We start from the raw sequence: 21,047 nt of genomic DNA, 5'->3' as shown, positions 1-21,047 counted from the left end.
ATAATCAATGTGCAATTTCAAATTTTTAAAATTTTTATTAAATTGAGTCAGTTCTCCTTCCTGGAGAGGGTTTCATTCGAGAGGATGGACAGTATGATGAAGGCTCTGATTATAATTCTGTAATGTTATTGAATTAGTGAGAATCAATGTGATTTATTTTGTTGCACATTGACATTGTAAATACAGCGAAAGCTGTCAGCTGCAATGAAATGAATTGAATTGAATCTAGGCCTACGTGTGGATTTTTTTCTTCTTTTTTCTGGTTCCACGTCCCAAAGTTGTTGGTTTTCATCGGAAAAAAATGCTGGAATTCCCCCAAGAAAGAAAAAGTATAAAAATGTAGATAATAAAAAAATGTTATTGAAAATTCTGAATTTATGCTTCAGAAATTCTTCTAAACAACTAAGCGACGTGTTCTTCTCTCTCTATACTGAGTACTCCAAAATTTAAAAGATAAAATAAATTAAATGAAAGAGTAGCTGGAAAAAAAATTTCAAAAAATTTTTAATTTCTACGTCAGGATTCCTCTGGTTAATTTTTTTCAAAGTAAAAACTTTTTTGCGTACTCTTGATTAAATTTGGGAGCCTGATTTCACGTTATAGAAAAATTCATAACCTTAATCAAGAAACATACTTAGCAAATTCTATATAAATCAACTCACGATCAATGGATGTAATAATCTAGTAGACTAATTAAAAACACCCCCCCCCCAAAAAAAAATATTATCAATTTTTTTGATTTTGAGGGCTCTGCAACGAGAAAACTTGGGTACATAACTTATATGTTGAGATGAAGCGCTTTTTCTTTTCCCAGACGGGAACAACCACTCGATTTATGATGATAAAATGAATTATTCAGATTTAAAAACCAGTGTTGGTATTTTATTTTATTTCTAAAGGGGTATTGGCCTGTTTACTTACATGTCCGCGTATAGCTTTACTAGTAGTTCGCGTTATTTTGAAAACTTCTATGGTAAATAAGACTAGGTATATCGAGTTGATTTGGTGGAGAAAAAATTCTGCGGTTTGTAAAGTAAACTTTGATACTAAACAAACAAGGCAAAACATCACGAAAGAGTGAAAGGGATGGAGGGTTGTAAGACGTCCGACGACGACGCGTGCATATGCCGATGACGGGCTCCTGTGATATTCTTAGGGCTTATTTTTCGCTATAAACGAAGCAAGTTTATCGATAATGTGGCGTTTACCGCGTAATTACGTACAAGTTCTTGGAAGTGAGAGCGGAAAAGAGGGACTGCTGAGCGACCATCATGGTGGGACGTTTTCATAAAGAAGGATAACTTGAGCTGCAAAGTTATAAAATTCATTATAAAATCTGAAACAAATCTACTTAGGGTACAAAACTTTTCGAATTGATCGAACATTTTTTTGATTTCTGTATTCGACGTTATTTACCTTAAAATGGGGACCACATGGAGTGATCAAATCTGCTGATTTCAGTCTATACGAAAAAAAAAATTATGTATAATTTTTAGTATTTCACACAGTAACCGGATCCCATTCAAAAATATTGTGATTTTTACTATGAGATTAGTAAATTTTACTATGACAGTAATAAATTTTACCTAATTTGTAGGTAAAATGTATTTTTGAATGGGATCCGGTTACTATACTGAAATAGTAATTTTTATTAAATTTTTTTTCCATGTAGTTGGTGATTTTTACCCTCAAAATAGATAATGTTTAAATTTTTTTATCTGGTATTCTGTCCCTTTTTGAACTCATTGACATTATTGCAACCAGCGCTACGATATTTTAATTCCAGACGAAACGGAAAATTTCGAGTCAACGATCAACGAGAAAACGTTCTACGGTACCCAATTGGTCAGAACGCGTGTGTATATAATTTTAAACAGATGGGATCGTTGTGCAGGTCCGTTAAAGCGAGAATTATGACGTCAAAGGCATACGCAAACTAAAGTTTTCTCGTTGGGAAGTTTTTGAGAAAGCGAGTTTGGAAAACTTGAAAGCTCGCCGATGAGATTTTGTTTAACGTCGCGCTACCAAAGCTGTTTAATTATGTCGAAAATGTTGTTCTTTTGTAAGATTTTTCTTTTCGAAACGAGCTACTCGCACTGGGTATATTGGTTGATTCGTCGTATATACCATGGGGCTATACCTACTACGAACACGACGTAGACTGTACAGTCGTTTGTTTTAAAAGGTACCTATATAGTTGGCCAATTATACGCCGAAAAAGTTATTCCACTTTACAGGGCGCTATTAATTAGAGAAAAGCGGAAACTAATTAAAAAACGTTTAACGAATTTAATAAGCGTGAAACCGATGCGACAATTTGGAGTCGCACTGCTTCGGCTGGTTACAATATTTGTGTAAATCTGTTGAAACGAAAAAGTTTTAAAAATTAGTAACATTTTAAAAGTTTCAAACAAGATAACTGATTTTTTACCCTTGCTTTCTGCAAACGTTTACTCGTCGTTGCTTTCTGTCGTCTTCTAATTCTGTGAAATTCGCTGAAAATCTCGTTTGCTTCCCAGTGCGTCTCAGAATTTGTAGCTCGTGAACGCCAGATTATAAGTATGTGAACGAAGTTTTGTTATTGTAGAAAGAATTCTTGTTACGAGTATGTTGGCTGGAAAAAAACAAGATTGAAGAAAATTACCACTGTGTGGATCAACTTCTTGAGATTATTCAGGGTGTTCTAATACCTAGGTACTTAATAAGAACTGTCTGCAAACCTAATAATAATAATGCAATAAAGTGCTTCTATATTACCTACTGGTCTTACTTTGATCTCTTGTATGAATTTTTGTCCGTGTACTTTTAGTAAGTAGGTGTCTACTTATTTACCTACCTGCCCGAAAAGTAAATTTTTGAAACGCGATGCTTAGCTCACAGTAATAGTATATTTTTATTGTTTACTTGATAAAATGATATTGGTATGTGTTTTTTCCTACAGTGTGTAATAAAATTTCCATACCTATCGATAAATTCGCAAATGAATCGTTCATTTTTGACACACATTCGTGCCTTTTAAAAATCAAAGCCACATTTGCTCAAATTCAAAAATCTGGGCAGATCTATCTACCAGGGGTAGCAGGGGCAAATGAAACGACTAGTCTCGAGCATCGATCTTCTCGATCGCTCAAAAAAGTTATTATCAATTTATAAAACTCATTAAAAAATTCTAATTTTTATGTTTTTGTTTTTTTTATGAAACTATAATGATTTAATGATTTTGGATATTTTTTAGGGGGAGAGAGAGAGAATTGATTTTTGAAGGGAAAGGGTAGCGAATCTTTGCTTCGAGCCAGTTTGGGTTCTTGATGGTTCTGAATTTTAGTTAGTTTGATGGGCCAATTTTTGAGAAGCAAATGATGGCAAAGGAGGAAATGAAAAACATGAAAAATTTGAAAAAAAAAATATATATTGCAAAAGTTGCCAGACATACCTACCTACCTCCTGCTCAAAATTCGCTGTCACTAAAACAGATATGCAGAGAGTGGATTGAGAAAATAAATGTGGAGGATTTTGACCAAATTCAATGGAAAACTTCAATTTGCGTTGAAAGTCATTCAATTTTTTTTTAGCCCTGGAGGTGTAGCTAGAGAGCAGATTTGGGCTCACAAAGGATGCAATTTTGAAGAAGTTGTAGTTTTTTGGTTCTAGCCCTTAACCAACCTGTTTCGGGGAAAATTGCAACTATAATATTGCAAAAATTCACTTCAAATGTTGTGAAAATTTACTTACTAGTAAAAAAAATTCAGCGCCTCTAAAAAACTAACAACGCATATTTTTTTAATGAAATTTGAAGGCTCCTTGAAGGAGGATTTGTATCAAAAAATCAAACTGAAATTCAAAAGGCATCCAAATATCTAAAAACACATGATTTTCAATTTTTTTAAAAATAATTCAGAGGTTCACTCATAAGCTTCAAAACCATGTCAATCAAAAGTAGAGAGAGTTTCGCATTTGAGGAACACCTTATTTTCAAAAAATGAAACAAATTTTTGGACGAAATTTCTTTTTGAAAATTTGCAATTTTTTCCCAAATGTGTGGACATTTTAAAATTTTGAAAGTCTAAAGGAGGCCATATTTGAAAAAAAAAATAAAATTTCAACAATTTGACTCGGAAAGCTGAATTTTGTTACAAGCTCTGCAACCTTGATCAATTTTTATTTTCTGGAGCTGAATAAAATAGGAACTTGAAAATTAGAACTGCACAAAAACACCAAAGTGTCTTGAACTCACCCCTCATTTTCCCAAAGTAGACTATCATGAGTGAAATGTTGATGATGATGTAACTTGCCCATTAAAAGGATCTAATAGTAGGTAGTACATTTCTGGCAGATTCGGAAGACCTAACGCAAGAAATCAGAAATGTTGCTTCTTGGTATGAATGGAGCGACCTAGTGTTTTTACGGCGAACTGATTAGGCAATTTTATCAACGTGAAAGATGGACAACGAAATAGTGATGTATGCGGATAATCTGCAGGTGATATATAGGAAAATAATCGTGAGTTTCGCAACAAGAAATCCTAGATCGAGTGTCGCCTAAATTTTTAATTGTTTTTTTCGCTGTGGATCCATCTCCTCCTCGGGTCTCCATCGAGGAAACGTTTTCCTCGTTGCTTTTTTAGGGTTCGATTTTGAAAATTATATTTTTGGTAATTTTTTGGTGCTATTATTCGTATGTTCGACTTTTCAAAGCAAAATCAAGATTAACCAAAGCAATAGAAGGAATTTTATCATGCAAAAAATGAATTGTCTTGAGTGCACTGTACACGATAGAAGAAATAAAACCGTAAAAAGAAGATTGTGGCAACAGAGCTGAAGGACAATTATGTAAGGAGACCTCATTTCATGGGTAATCATTCGGTAAAACACAGATGCCTGTTCTAATAAGGGAGTTAGTTTAGTAAAACGGTTTGCTTCACTTGTATGTACCCTACTACCTACATCCTTTTCAACATTTTTTCTAGTCATTTTTTGGAGCGCGGGGGCGAGAAAAAAAAACAAGGACGATTTTCTCAATGAATACTGATAAAATTGGATTAGCCATTCGAGTCGAAATATTTGTAAATGTGGCGCGATATTCTTATTGATTTTTATGCAGATGAAAAACGCCGGAAATACTTTCCAGTTGGAAGATTTGGTGTATAGGAAAATAAAAATGCAAACGAATGTGTTTGAAAAGAATGATTATATATGTACCTACTGTAGAGTAGGCTGATAGATTGGGAACTGCTTTTGCTTTCTTTTTTTTTCTATTATGTTTTACGTATCAGTCACAGTTGCTTGGTTTTCTTTGTCAATGTTGGCTTGGTTGACGAGACTTTGGAAAATCCGAACCCAATACTCGAGTCGAGCGGGTTTTATTTTAGCGAATCGCGAACGCGCTTAGAAAGTTTCAAGAGGATCATCTCGTTATGGGACCTCCATATTCAAATGTAGTGGAGTGCGTTTTATGTATTGAAAAGCGCCTGCGCTTCATGTGAACTTGGCAGTCCTAACAAATACGATGAAATTTATTACGCCGAATACGTTACTACCTATAACGAAGCCGATGGTAAAAATTATGGCAATATGAGGTTCAACTCGTGGGTAGCTATAGCTAAGCTATATACATACCATACCTACGTTCAATGTTATAAGATATCTTATACGTAGGTACACGTAGAGTGTAATCGAAGATATTTTTATCGCAGTAAGATTTTCTGTTCAACAACGACGTTAAGTTACGTAGTACATATAACGAGAAAGTATATAGAGATATCTAAATGTACCCAACTTGTTGTCGTTCTTAACGTCGTCGTGCTTCGAGAACCAACATTTTTATGATTAAAATAAACACCCATTCTTTTAATGGAATACCATAGGTAAATGCAACTTTTAATTATACGCGCTGCAATTACCTGCACTAAAGCAACACCAAGTCGTCGCTCTTCGTAGAGTGTCGATAACACAAAAGCAGCAATTCTTCTCGCAATATCGTCTACCTAACCGATCAAAGCGTAAAAATTTTCTAGAGCAGAAAAATAGCAAGGATATTTTTAATTAAGGTTATTGTTTCCAAGTACACGAAACGAGAAAAAAGATGCGATGGAAAAAGGCTCGTTTTGAAAAAATAATAACAAAAAAAAAACTCCGTAGCTTATTTCCATTTTGCTACTTTAAAATCACGAAAATAATTGTCGGCTTTGAATTGTTATAGAACGAATAAAAAAAAAAAAAACGCGAAGCGAACGAACATTATAAGTGAGTATTTTGAAAAAAAAAAAGAATATAAAAAAGAAGAAATAGAACTTTGGCAACGGATAAACGATATCTTCGACTTAATGATACTATTTTCTATACTTATACTGTATACTTATATTTTTTATTATTGTGTTTTTGTATTATTTTAGCTATTGTTTTCGTCGAGTCTTGCGCTTTTTCAATGTGCTTTTTTTGCCTTTTCATCGCAAGATGTAATATATTGATGTAATGTTTGTTGTTTTGTTGCAGTTACTTCGGGATCTAGAAGAAATTCTAGTTCGCCTCTTTCAGACTGCAATAGCCCTGTATCGCCGCCAGATGACAAGTCGACGACCAGCACCACCAATACTACTAGTGAAAAAACACCCAGGTATGTCGAATGTTTATTTCCTTTATTGAAAATATAATAGCCTTGGTAGGGTTCAATCAAGAAATTTTCTGAACAGCAGCTATGATAAATACTTAACTATAAAAGAAAGAATGAATAAGTATGCTTGTAAGATAAAAAAAATTGGACGAAACAAATTCATTAAATGAAGTATTTTTTACTAAATGTTTTCCTTCTCAGAATGCCATATTATTTCCTCCTTTTTTCAAAGTTTTTTTTTTTGAGCAAAATATTTTCAAATATCCTATTTTTTTTTGGACAAAACAAGTTTTTAATTATTGCAGAAAATTCATCAAAACAGAAATCACTTGAACTGACATGTTTCGATTTCAACAAAACCCAGCTAGATCAAAAGAATACTCGTACGTCTTAAAACTCTCATAACTAACATTTCAAATGCCTTAACTTTGAAGATTTTTTGAATTTTTTTAAAAATTTAAGCTGCCAAGTTTGAAATTTTTTTACAAAATGGAATCATTTAGACAGTTAGTCCATTTCAACCGTCTCAACTAGACAACAACCATTTTTGAGAATTTCTGAAGCCTCTAGAAAATTTTTGATTTTCTGTAAGAATTTCAAATTACTCTAAAAAAAAAAAAACAAAAATAAACTTCAGAGGCACCTGCATTTTTAAGAATTATCAAATTTAAAAATTACCCGTTATTGTTTGGAAAATGCAGTCATTCTTGTTCTACATACCAAATTCACTATAACCAAGAGTGAATAAAAATTACTCAGCTAACACCTTTTAACCGAATATTGTTCAATTATTTTATCTCTTGAAAATTTACATTTTTATTCTTCAAGAATTACCTACCTTGAAAGTATTTTAAAGTTGGATATTTCAATTTAATCAGTTTAATAGAAGTTTTAAAAATATTTCCATCGTATTCTGCGAATTTTTTTTCTAAAATAAAAAAATTACAGATCCATTTTCTAAAATTATCTGGTCTGCTACTTACGACTACGGTATTTCGAAACTACGTTAAAACGTGGAAAAAATTTTCAATTCAATTTTCATTTCATTTTCTAAAAATAAAAGTTTCAAAAAAAATTTATCCGCTGGAAAAAAAGCTTACTGTTTCGTATAATAGAAAATTTGCCGCAAAATGAGTTTAATTTTTTTCTCGCCAGAAAAAGTATGAAAAAGCATTAATAAGTAAATGCGAAAATTGTATCATAATAAAATTTTCGTACACATAAAGAGAATAGAAAAACTTGGCAGAATATCTACCTACCTACCTCGAATTGAGAAAGAATAAAATGAAAACATCATCTGACGGTGTTTTATATTTTGCTTAAGAATTATGCATTATTAATGGGTGAAATTTCGTTGGGTGAATGAATATGAAATGCGAATAGACTGGAAATGAATGTCGAAAAAATAATAATTATTGTTGTTCCTTAAGGGAAAACCTTTCAAATAAAGAATATGTTTTTTAGAATTTTTGAAAGTTGAATAATTTGTTGATTGTTTCGTCTTTTTTACGAAAATATTAAATATTTATTTATTGCTTGAATAGAAAAATTATTCTTGTACCCGAACAGAAATTGAAAATAACATTATAATGTATATAATAAAGCAAACATTAATTGTGATGAGATACTTACATACATTAGGATAGGTCATCTCCTCCCCCTCCCAAGAATGTCAGTGGTTTTCCGCTTCCGTTGCTATTCAACTTATTTGAGAAAGAATTTCCCAGTCCCAAATGAAAGTATTCAAGATTCTTAAGGGTTCTTCTGAGTGATTGAAAATTGGTTAATCACTTATTTTTGGATGCAAAACTTCTTCTTCGCAAATACGTATTCGTATTTCGCATTAATCTGACCAAACTATTGAAAGATGTCATTATTGAAACTGGGGAAACACTTTGGAATGAAGTGGTGCCAATTTTTTGGCCATTATTGCCAATTTCAAGAAATTGAGAAAAATAGCCAAAAACTTATCAAATTTTGATCTCCTCTTTTGAGAATCATGGGCTCCTGAAATAATTTTTTCATTGGGTATAATCTCTCATAATGAGTTTCATAATATGAAAAATTTTCCTTCAAACAACCCGTCGAATATACTTATCCCCTTTCCAGCAAGATATGCTTATAAAATAGATTTACTCAATGCAGTTCTAACCCTTTAACAAAGAAAAAAACATGTACCGCGAGTACAGCTGTTTGTCGCGCTTGTTTCAATAACAAGCAGACATCGAGTACAAGGTCCCCCAAAAGTGTGCAAATTCGTTAAGAAAAACACGCCGAAACGGGACAAAAGAAACTTTTCTACCAACCATACGTAAATATTATAGTATTTCCGGAACGTTGCGGTACCTGTATCGATAAAAGGAGGTTTCTGTACTCGTATATGGCCTATATGGTTGGACAAGGAAAAAGAGATGAAGCAGAAAGAAAAAGCTCACGAAAGGTAAAAAAATATAAGTGACAGATTGACGGGTTATCGAATACTCAAGGAAAACGAAGCGACGACGAGGTTAAACGAATGTCAATGGGAAAAAAGCAAGTGAAAAAATTTCTTTCTCGCATAACCTGTTGAGAGTATCACGTTTAAGAAGTTCTCTATTACCGGTGCAGTTGTACTTTTCATCTGTTGTATAGGAATATGGTGTGTATGTGAAGTATCGACGCGGTTAGGTTATATTGTAAAGAACCTTTTTTTTCTCGTTCTTTCTCTCCTTTTTGCTCGTTTAATTCTATATCTAACGTTCACTATATACGAGTATACCGATAGGTAATCCGATGTTGGATGTAGAATGGACACTCTCTGCGACAGCGACAATTTTGAAAAGACGTCGTCGTTGTAAAAGTTTAACCTACTTTAGAGAGCTCTATATTTGTATAACCACGAATACATATCCGCCATGTCTTTGTTGCTAAGAATTTCTATTCCTTATTCGTGTATTAGGTCAAATAGATGACTGTGTACGAGAGTGAAAAATTTTTATTCTCGCGAACCGTGTTTTTTTTTCTATTTTCTTAATACGTTGTTGGAGCCGGGATTTAGTAGCCAATTTGGTATCTGAGAAAGAAAATTGTTTCTGCCGGATTACTCTTGCGTAAATGGTGTTAGTAGTTATTATCTGCGACTTTGCTAGGCCGTTGCGTTCGTTTCTCCAGCAACGCGTCTACGTGTCTATGTGTATACGTCGTTAAATTGGATGACTTTTGAAAATGCCTACTTGTTGAAGAATTGAAAAATTTTCAACCTTCGCATTTAGACTACGAATAGTACCTACCTATATGTATAAGCGAAAGGCAGGAAAAATTAAAAATTAACGTATACCACGAGAATCAAGTCGACTCGAGCCTGAAACGTCGTCTTGTCTAAATTCAAAACACAACGCCATAATTTAATGAACAGCTCGTATACCATACAAAGCGAAAGCGAACAGTTTTACTATACACAATGAAAACCTGCTCGCACATATAATAAAACTCGATATGGAGAAACTTCCGTAACTTATCTAAAAAACGTTTTTCATCTTCGAGTCTGCGGATGGTTTTATTATGTGTACTGGGTGTTTCGTAAGTAATAACGCTCCTTCATATAATAGGTAGGCAACTTATACTAAGTTCAAGTTTACGCATAATGATCTTCAAGCTGCTATGTTGGCCGGGATGTATTTCAAATCCAAAATTTTCTCATTCGATTAGGTACGTAAGTACATACTTTTTAAAAAAAATTATCATTCGCGAATGCGTAAACGAAAACGATGAAAGGTTTGTGCCTTATTTACCTTATTTACGACTTCCTGAGTCGATTGGTGATGGTTTTTCATCGTCCTAGAGTCTCCAGCAGATTTTGATTTTTTTCGTCTTTTTTCACAAGTACATACCTTACATACCAAATCACCGGAAAAATTTTGGATCGAAACCGACACAAAAAGAATTCGAAAATACGTATGTGCCTGAATCAATCGAATGGATCACAAAAATGATAACTCTGAGTATATTCGTACGTAATATAGGTGCTGAATTTCATTTTCACCCTACTCTTGGTTTTTTAAAATATTTTTAAAAAATTTATTTATTTATTTTTTAAAATTGGAAACCAGAAAATCCAAAAATCCGCTGGAGGCTCCAAAACGGTTCGAAACCATCACCAATCGACTCCAAAGATCAAAAGTAAAGTATAAACCAAATTTAAGCTTTCTACTTGTAGGTAAATTTGATGGGTGGCATCTTGATTTTTTCCAATTTTTGGGCAAGATTTGAATTTTTTAAAACTCGACAAAATCAAAAAACGAATTCCAGCTCCCGAAGTTTTGGCTGATGGTGTATTTTGAAGTCCTTCATGGCTTTTATCGATTCCCCTTTGTACAGTTCAAAAATTTTTGTGGTGCTTGGAATGCTTCCCTTGTAAAACAGTTTTGTCAGTGTAAGACAAAGTATCCAGGAATGAGAAAATATTTTAACCGTGTTTTTAGCGATTTTCATTGCCCATATTTTGTTCAATTTCAGCGAACTTTCATAATTTATTTTTGATGAAAGGGATGAGTATACCTACTCGTTCAATGATTTGTCACGCAAGTCAAATTTTACTCACAACTAGTTGGATTTTTGATGATGAAATAAAACTCTAAAGAATGTTGATTATCGATAAGAAATTTCCTGGTACAGTTCTTCAAAAATTCCCAAAATAAAAAAAAACTACATTTTTTTAAATAAAAAATAATTTAAGAAATTCTGGGCACGATTCAGGGGTGATAAGATACCCCTGAGCGTTCAAAAATTTACCCTCAGTACCATTTTTCTCACCTCCTCATCAAATAGGTATAAAAAAGATCATGCTTTGCTTCACTTTTGTCCTCGGGTTGAGTATATTTCTAAAATTTTTCATACGTTCAAAATTTGGACAACGTGTGATACCTTATTACAACGCAGGACCTAAGATTTTTGGCCCACGAAGGAATCTTACATATTTCATCGCCTTCCAACTTGAATTAGGTACTCTAAAACTGTACAGATCACATGATGAGGAGGAGTGAATTTCTGAATCCACATTTTGATGAATATAAGCCAGTTTTTTGCACTTTAAATTTATGAAACCTCAAATAAAAACATTGAAATCTGCCCGAACGAACCAAAGGCAAAAGCTATAAAAAGTTTGTATAATACTGGAAGCAAATCATCATTATTTGTTATGGAAGAACATTATATTTCTATTTTTAAAATTTTAAAAATTTGGATCATGTTTTTTTTCTTTTAAATTTGCTCATCGTCGGTCTGAGCGCAGCGAGAACAAAATCTTTTGATAATTTATGACTTGGGACGATAAAAAACGTCAATTTTGATTATAGGAAATCAATCTTTAGACCTTTGCATTTTTCAAATTTGGGCCATTGTTTTTAAAAATTTCAAACCGTGGAAAGAAACTTTAAGTAGTCCAAGCAAAACTCGAAATAAGAGTTTTTGAACGAAAAAATAATTTTTGACAAAAGAAAATTATTCGTACTTTTGAATTTGAAATTTTTCGAACCAGCTCCACTGTAACTTGAAAATTGCAGGTTGAGAAGCAAAACAAAAATCATTTTTGATGGTAAAAATCATATTTTTGTTTTTCCTAACTTGGGCAGCAGTTTCTATTTTTTTTTAGAAATTTTTAATTTTAGAAAATAAAATCCAAGTTGATCGAGTGAAGCGAGGGGAAAGCTTTGAAAAAATGATAATTCAAAGAGTAAAACCACATCCCTCGTTATGCAAGAAGTCGATTTTCATGACTAAAATGTTTTTAATGTAAAACAAGTTTTCTTGTAGGTATTTACTTAAGTACAATCTTTTGAAAATTATGAGTCAATTTGCCGGAGCTAAGCAAGGTCAAATGCCTTTGAAAATTATTACTATATGTATATTATTATTTTTGAGAACCACTGGATGACCCTCCTTTGGAATAATATCCAAGTGCATACGCTATTAAGTGATTATGGAATTGACGTAGAATGACTTGATAGTGTTTTTACGGCAAATTGGTTATGCAATTTTATTAACACGAATGAGGAGATTAAAAACGAAGCGAATGCAGATTATTTTTTCAGGTTCTGTTATTGGAAAATTACTATTCAAGTGTAGTAGATTCATTGCCCATTGATCACCTACTATGATGGAAAATTTTTGTTTGAATGTATTATCTCGAAGAGAAAAATGTAAGATCGAAAATATCAAGGAAATCAGATAGAAAAAACTTCAAATAAATTACGTTGTTCTGTGTGCTATTTGTAGCCCAGGCAAACATAAATTCTATATCTCGAAATGAGTTTCCTGATTATGTACTAGATTGGAAGCACGGAGTCAATACTTATGAAACACCTTGTACAATAGTGTAGAAAGACTACGTGCAACGTGAGTAACAGAGAGAAACCTATAAGTATAAGAAGTAGAGTAAAATTAAAGCGAACAGAATTTCCTATAAAAATGATTCATTGTATTTTTACTGTATAAACGAGGCGCGTTTGCTTTAGTCTTGTGGAAATTTATTTTACTCCAAATCTCTTCTTGTATAGGAGAAAAAAAATAAAACAAATAAACATTGACGAGATTCGATAATAAAAAGATAGAGAAAGAACTATAACTTTAGTACCCAAGTTCAAACTTACCGCATCAATTTTAAACCCTTGTTGTAAATATGTTGAATTTTTTTTTTTACTTTTTTTTGTCTCGGCTTGAATTAAATGTCGTGGTTTGAAGAGACAGGTATAAGGATGAAGTATCGATGAAATAGGTTTTTGTTCTTTCAGTTATGACATTATGAAAACAATACGATAGTGCGTATACCTATTGATTTTTTAATAAAAATCTCAAATCTCAAAAAAAAACTATGCTCAGCACGTAAACATGAAAAAAGTTTAAAACTGTCGGTAGGCGTTGCCTTATTTTATAAACAAATTGCCATTTTTAATAAAATATTTTCGTGCTGAATTACGGTTATGTGATTTGGAAATTTTTTATGTAATTTTGTAGGTACATAACAACGAGGGTAAAATGCCTACTTATAGTCGAGTAATTGCGGTTTCTGTTTTATTTTTTGTTTCAACCCGTTGTTGAGAGAAAAAGACAAAAATAAACCTACCTGATACCTATGTACATATTATCTTCGTGGGTTGTAAGATTTCCAACCTAAGGTGCGAGTCTGCCGAACAAGTTTTTTGACGAAATGAGTTTGGTAATTTTTTTTATTTTTATGAACGCGTGGGCTTTGACACATGGGCATTTTTTCGTACTTTTTTTGTGTATCTTCGGATCATTTAGTGTACTGGAATTTTACTTGTAAATTTTGACGAGTCGTGTCGTTTCAAGAATATTAACCTCGAGGTAGAAATTTCTGGATGGGTGTTTTCCATCGTGTGTAATTTAAGACTATATAGATTAATTGATGTCTTGAGATTAATACCCTCGAATTTGAAACGTGCGTGCCTCAGGATTAGATACGGTTGTTTGATGCCTAAACACCTACAACTCTCTCTTCATTGTAACAATATTGATGGTAAAAGTGCAAAGACAAATTTCACATCAAATTATGTTGTCGAAATTCCTTTTGTGGTTTCCCCTTCACTTGAAATTCCCACAAAAGCGCGTTATGTTAATGCTCTGTGAGATATTTTTCGATTTTTTTCTTCGTTGTTGATTTATTAAGCAAAGATTTTAATCGTTTTGTTTCTTTCTTTTTTTATTTTAATGCGAGAAATAGTCTTATTAGATAAAGAAAGCTGCTTGAAACACAATATTATATGGAAGGGAAAATTTCCAGGTGAGATTTGTTTTATAAACATTTCATAAAGTAATTATTACGCCTAAGGATTTTTTTCTGTACCATTTTCTGTTCTCTTCGGAACATTTTTGCTAAAAAGATTCTAACATATAAAATCAAAAAAAAACTCGTATTTCTTCAGAGATTTGTTTAATAAAAGGGATATCCAGGAAGAAGGGTGCGCATCTGATCAAATTGGAGAATGCCCGGATCTGTTTTGATCTAATCAGATCACCCTTTATGTAACACAGCACTTGTTACATGTAAATAGAATAATTTGCATAGTCTAATTCGTTAAACTAGGTATGAATATTTCGTAATGTTTCTCAACACGAGTTACGTTACAAGAATTGCCACTAAATGCACGAATCGATCATTCCAAGGAAGTGTAAGGCTTAAATGTTTAATATCATTTTTGCAGGGTGATCATTATACAGGATAAAGTTTTCCAAAAGTGGAAAACTAATGGAGTTTTCTTGTAGGAAATTTAATTCGGAATAAGTTTATCATTAGGAGAGAAAAAAATGAAAAATTTACTTCTGGCGGAGTTATTAACGTACTTTGTCAGAATAACGAAATCAAATTACATGAAAAAGTTCAATAAGTCGAAGAAAAGATTTTAAAATTATTTTTTGTCGCGTCATAAGTGGAGTTGGTGAAGATTTCCAGAAATGGACTTTTTTCTCTCAGTTAGAATGGTGAGTAGCAAAACAAGTTTACCACCTACCTAAAAATTCTAAAAAAATAAAATAAAAAAAAAACGATTACAACGAAAGGTATGAAATTTTTTTCCAATCGTTAAAGAAAAAAAAAATTCCTATTTTTCAAGCTCTTATTTTTCCTTGTAGATATCTACTTACATTACAGTATTATTCTTTTTTTTTCACTGATGTCGTATTAACAGAAAAAGATCCAGGGTCCTAAAGGTGTACATTGAACTTTGTAAATCTGACTTTCCAACAACATATTTTATTAATTTCCACCCTGTAACTACGTAAAATTGCCTTATTGCTGTCACTTACTGATACCGAGCGGATAAAAAAACAGAAGTCGGAAATTAGCATAAAAAGAATTAAATTAGGCAAAAAAAGATAAGGCGAAATTCCATTATCAAGTCGAACAATAAAAACAACGTTGTCGAGCTCATTTTAGCAAACAGAAAAAAATAAAAACAGTCGAAAAACCATTCGAATGAATGAAATAACACAAGAGTAGTTACATTAATTTGAAAAGTAATTCAAGGGCGTCGCTGGCTGTGAGTTGCATCTGATGAAGAAAACAGACTAAATACATCGAGGGTATTTTAAAATTCCATCATTTCAAGGCATAGGCTAATTTAAAATAAACTGTTGAAAATGTCGCTGTGTACTGAATGAGAAGTAAAATTAATTCAGAGTTTTTTTTCTTCGTCTCGAAGTTACTCAGGTCATTGAAAATGTAACGACCAACATGTACTTATTGTTGAGAAAAAAAATCTCGATGCTAAGTTGTGTTTTTTTGTATCCCTGTTTATGAAATTTTATACGCTCCCGAATTTAAAATGAAATATGCAAATTCTGTCGAACAATGGTTAGAACTGCAATTTATTTCTGTTCAGAGAAGAAAAAACGCACATTGAAAAAATTATGTTTAGATAATTGAAGCCTTAAAAATATTCACTTGCAGTTTCAATGGTTCACACGCGAAACGAAATACCGCGTTAGCGTGAAAATTGTACAAAATTGAAATTACGAGGTAATTTGCTATTTTTACGAGGGGCTCTCGTTTTTATTTTTTCACCATTTCGCCGTTTACGTTAAATACACGAGTACGCGAGCAAAAGAAGAAATCTTATACAATCGAAGGATTCGTCGAAAAAGAATTCTAAAGGTATAAGCGTCAAATTATAATGTAATTTATTTCTTTTAATTTTGCTATTTTTCGTCATTTTTTATTTTTTAATAATCGTTTGCAAACGGTTGTGGAAATACAAAATAAAGGTACGGTTTTTATTCGTTTTGTCGAACATATAAAAAATATTTCCTTTTCCTTACCTCGAGTTATTTTTGTGAAACGAGTTTTTTTTTCCTTCGCGAGTACGTACTTCTTTTCTAAAAAAACGGTGTAGGTTTCGAGAAAAGAATATTTTGTTAATTTGTCGGTTTTCTCGCGGTAAATTTATAGAAAAAAAATGTATTTTCAAGGTAAATTTTATATCGGCGCGATGTGAAAAAGAGAGAAAGTTCGTAGGTATTTTTTTAATATGAAGAAAAAGAGAAAAAAATCCCTTTAGAGAGATATTTTTGTTACAAACCGAAAAAAGATTTTAAGAATTTAAAACTTTTCTGATTTTTCTTCCCCCTCGTGTTTTCCATCTTTTTAATTACATTGAAATAAATTTAATTGGAGCTTAATTCATTAGAAAAGTTTTTTGCAAAGTGAGAGAAAAAAAAATTCAACTTGAATCAGTTAGGATGTTTTGTTGAAAGAGGTAAAAGAAGTAAGACTAAAAATTAATTTAAAACTTTCTCCGAAGTAGCTATCTTTCTCTCGGATGTTTTCATAATTTTAACCTTCCATAGTGCAGGTGGGAAAAGGCGACGACTAGTATGACGTATTTATTTTTCAGGTATCGATAGAACCGCGGAGAAGTTTTCCAGAGTAACCTACGTTTTCGTTTAAATGAAATTTATGGACTTTGTTGTTTAGTATTTGAGTTACGTTCTGTTTTCTATTAATCTCGAGATTGATTAAACGCTGTGAGACAGAAATGCGGTACTGCAAAATGCTTGTTTGTAATTTTATATACCAGTGTTTGGTGTACCTACACGTTGTGATTGTTAGTACAAATGTATTACTTTGATTCAGTTCAAAGATTTCCGTTTCCAAGTTGCAATCTCAATCTGTCGTCTAGAGGAAAAAATCAATTTCGTTCGTGTTCAGAGGTTTTTAAGCATCTACTACGCATAACTTAGTAAAGAAGAAGAAAATTACAGTTTATCGTAAAAAAAAGTTTATTCTTTTAATGGCGTGGGTAATTCCCACTCCTCTTTCGTGATTAGTTGAAAAGTTATGAAAGATTAAATTATGAAAAATCCCTTTCCAAAAAACAAATTCAGTTAATTCTTCCCCTTCAAAAATTGGCGAAAATTTATAAAACAACATGATACAAGTAAAAAATTAACTTGTTACAATTTATGTAATGATTTTCGGACAACTTTTAAAAAGGAAATTATTTTTTTCAAAAATGAGTTTTCATAGAATCTAATTTCTATTTTTGTGGAAGAAATCATATCAAAGTATGATGAAAACATTTGAAAATGAGGCCAATGTTTTGCCTGATGTATATAAATCAAATTTCTTATTGAAAAAACTTGAAAATTCGAATCTCATTGATGCAAAACCTTTTTTACACACATATCAGTTATCTCCAATGACATTGTAAGATCTTATTCCATACTTTTATTATCTTTTCTATCCATTCATGCAGGCGTCTGATTGGTATCTACCAGAGCTGAAAACGGTTACACTACCCATTAACCAGTATCTGGTTAAAATACCAGTGAACCCGGGAGTAGCTGGTATCGAGTTGATTCAGGTATAAATAGCGTATAGCGAGCACAATCTGATTGCTTTCACACTTGCGCACGCACCCCAAAACTAGATAATGTGTAAGTGGGAGGAGTTAGTCGTAGGTGCGTGTGATTGACGTTTGACAGTGATTGTTGGCAATGATGATGGCTACGCATACAACAATCTACCAGCTACAATGTGAACCAGTGTGAAATTTTTTCAATTCTATACCAGCATGCTACTAACAACCAGTGGGAATTTACAGTACGGGTAGGTACTAAAGCCCCGAACGATGTCGTTAGTCGTTACAACGACATCACTTCAAAACTGTTAACGATACTGTTAGTAACAGGTTTATTTGAAGCGATGTCGTTAGTATCGTTTTTGGTATCGCTATCGCAAACGCTTTTGAATACTGACTCACACACTCACACACCCCCGCACTCATATAAGCGTGCGCAACCATTCATGTATTCATGCAACAGATAAGGATTTCTGTGCCCATGCATAAATGATACTGAAATAATCGTTTTATGAAAAGTGATTGTACCAACTAACAGGTTCGGGTTTTATTTGGCGATACCGATTACTAACGGATATCGCTTTTAAGCGATGCGATAGCTGTTATAACTACATCACTAACGACATTGTTCCGGGCTTTAGTAGGTACAGTAGTTACCCACTGTTAGCAAGTACTGTTTTCAGCTCTGGTACCTAACCTAGCCATGTACATAAACATATGTGACCCCGCCTGACAAAATAGACCATTTCGACAAAAAAAAGTGTCCAAAATAATGACGTTTAAAATGAATCTTGATGGTTAAAAGATCAGATTTTTGAAGGAAAAAAAACATTTTTTGAAATTTTGTCGAAATGGTTGATTTTGTCAGGTGGGGCCACATATACATTTCACTCAAATATGTACATACATAAGGTGGAAATCGCTTACAGCGAGATTGAAGAGACCAGACATTTTGCTCGTTGTATCTGGTCTCTCGTATTAAAAGGTATTGCATTTATAACAAGTATCTTGTAATAACCAGCGATATAAAGATCTTCTCGTTATATGATACACGCCCGGTTGGCAAAACAGCATTTTTTAGACAGTCCATCTGAATAGGGATATGACCACATATCAGTCAGAATGTATTTTCTGACTGCCAAAACGGCAATATCTGACTGTGGTTCTGAGTGTGGATCTGACTAGTCAGATCCATGCTCAGATCTCCACTCAGTCTTCTGACGAGTCAGCGCCATCTTGGAATATCAAAAAAATACTTGTTTCTGATTGGTTGATTGTACTTAGTCAGACTAGACTGCAAATCTGACTGTCAAAACGGCAATTTCTGACTGCAGAAAATGAGTAGTCAGATATCACCAGAAATGTGCCAATCGGGACATAACCAGTGTAGCAAAAAAAAATTGTCAATGAGAAGGTAAATGCACTGTAAGTAGGTACATAGGTATGTCCAGAAGTTTTATTACCAAGTAGTAAGTACTTGTATTTTCGACTTGTCAAATCAATTGTGAATTTGGGAATGGTTTCAAACCATTTTGAGCAGTTCTAGAGCTTCCAGAAGTTTTTTAGAAATATCTGTTTTTCAAAAAATGTCATAAAATCTGTCTGAATTTCAAAATTTAACCAAATTTACCTATAAAGCTAAAGCTAAAATTTGGGATTTAATGAATGTTTTCTGCATGAACACTCGTTATAAGCGGAAGAAAAAATAATAAAATGAACCAAATTTCACAAATAAAAGCTTGTACTACCCGGTTTCCTCGTTATAAATGAGCTCATTCTAGCAGGTAACATTTTGTATATTGTTTAAATGGCGTTGTACTCTGGACCGAGCATTTTGCTCGTTGTATCCAAAAATCTCGTACTAACCAATCTCATTATAAGCAATTTCCACTGTATGTGCTTCCTTTTCATTCAGGTAAAAAAACATTCATCTAAGTAATTCAAACTTCTCTAACTTGAAATATACCAAAAACGAACCTCTATAACTTGAAGTCAACTCCTTCGTCCCTTCAACTCCGAGTTATTGTAATTCCACTGTAATTGGAATCCTATCAACTCATCTAATAAACTCAGATCCATTAAACATGCATTAAACCTTCAGTTAAATTATGGCCCACCTCCTACCAAATCAACCACCGATAGGAAACAGAGCAGTGTAAAATGCGTATTGGTCACTCAAAGCTCACACATGACCATCTCCAAGAAAAAAGACCTCCACCATTTTGTACCATATTATGTTTTGTCCCAAATTCCCAATCACCATCCATCACATTTTTATTGACTGTCCAAAATATCGTGAATTAAAAAATAAGTTCAAGTTACCAAATACATTATTAGAGATTCTATGTGATGACTCAGAGATCATTGCCAACCTGTTTAAATTTCTACACTCCAGCAGACTTCTAACACAATTACAGCCTTTTTACCTGCAGTGCCTCTGGCCTTTGTAGCAGTAAAGGCACGTTAATTTTTTCAAAAAAATAAAAAAATGTAATTATTTTGCAAAATTTTAAATGTTTATACTATCTCATCTGATGATAAGAATGTCAGAGGCCTTCACTATGCAAAATATTGAAAAAATTGATGGCCCATCATCCAATTTTTGTTTGATTGGACTTGGAATCCCCCCAGCTGCATTAGGTATCATCATTTTGCTTATTTTCTCACTTTTTTATACAAAAAGTAAAAATGATTGAATTTCTACATCTCGAGTTGGAAATTAAAACATTGATCTTCAAAGTATTTTTGTTGCTTTCCAGGATTTTTTTCCAAGCGTGTACCATTGTACCTAATAGGAACTAGAATGTCAAATAAAAAAAAAAGATAAGTTTTTGGTTATTTTTATTATCAATTTATCTTTGGAAGAAAAATTTTGATCAAAAAAAGAAATCTTGTTTTTTGACGCAAACCTTCTGATCAGATCAATTTTCAGATTTTTGATTTCAATTCGATCAAAACATGAAGTTACTGGGATCACTAATTTACAATGGAATTAGTATTTTCTTCGGGCTCATTTCTATCTGTTCATTTTAACTAGGTAGGTAATAAGTTTACCTTAAAGTTCAAAAATTGCTCAAAAATAATTTC

General features: G+C 32.7%; 1 protein-coding gene across 7 annotated transcripts in view; it reads left to right on the top strand.

The window, feature by feature from the left end:
- Positions 1 to 21,047, top strand: part of Fife (regulating synaptic membrane exocytosis protein fife) — a 212,513-nt gene that overhangs the window by 143,930 nt on the left and 47,536 nt on the right. For all 7 annotated transcript variants that reach the window (XR_010557979.1, XM_065358812.1, XM_065358814.1 and 4 more), the window contains one exon: positions 6,492 to 6,612. Coding sequence is in view for 6 of the 7 variants with exons in the window: in XM_065358812.1 (XP_065214884.1) it covers positions 6,492 to 6,612 (121 nt within the window). In the remaining variant the exon portion in view is untranslated. The remainder of the gene's footprint in view (positions 1 to 6,491; positions 6,613 to 21,047) is intronic.

This window comes from Planococcus citri, chromosome 3, assembly GCF_950023065.1.
Source record: "Planococcus citri chromosome 3, ihPlaCitr1.1, whole genome shotgun sequence".
NCBI lineage: Eukaryota > Metazoa > Arthropoda > Insecta > Hemiptera > Pseudococcidae > Planococcus > Planococcus citri.
The sequence above is the reverse complement of the archived record's forward strand: the minus strand, read 5'-3'. Positions and strand labels throughout refer to the sequence as shown.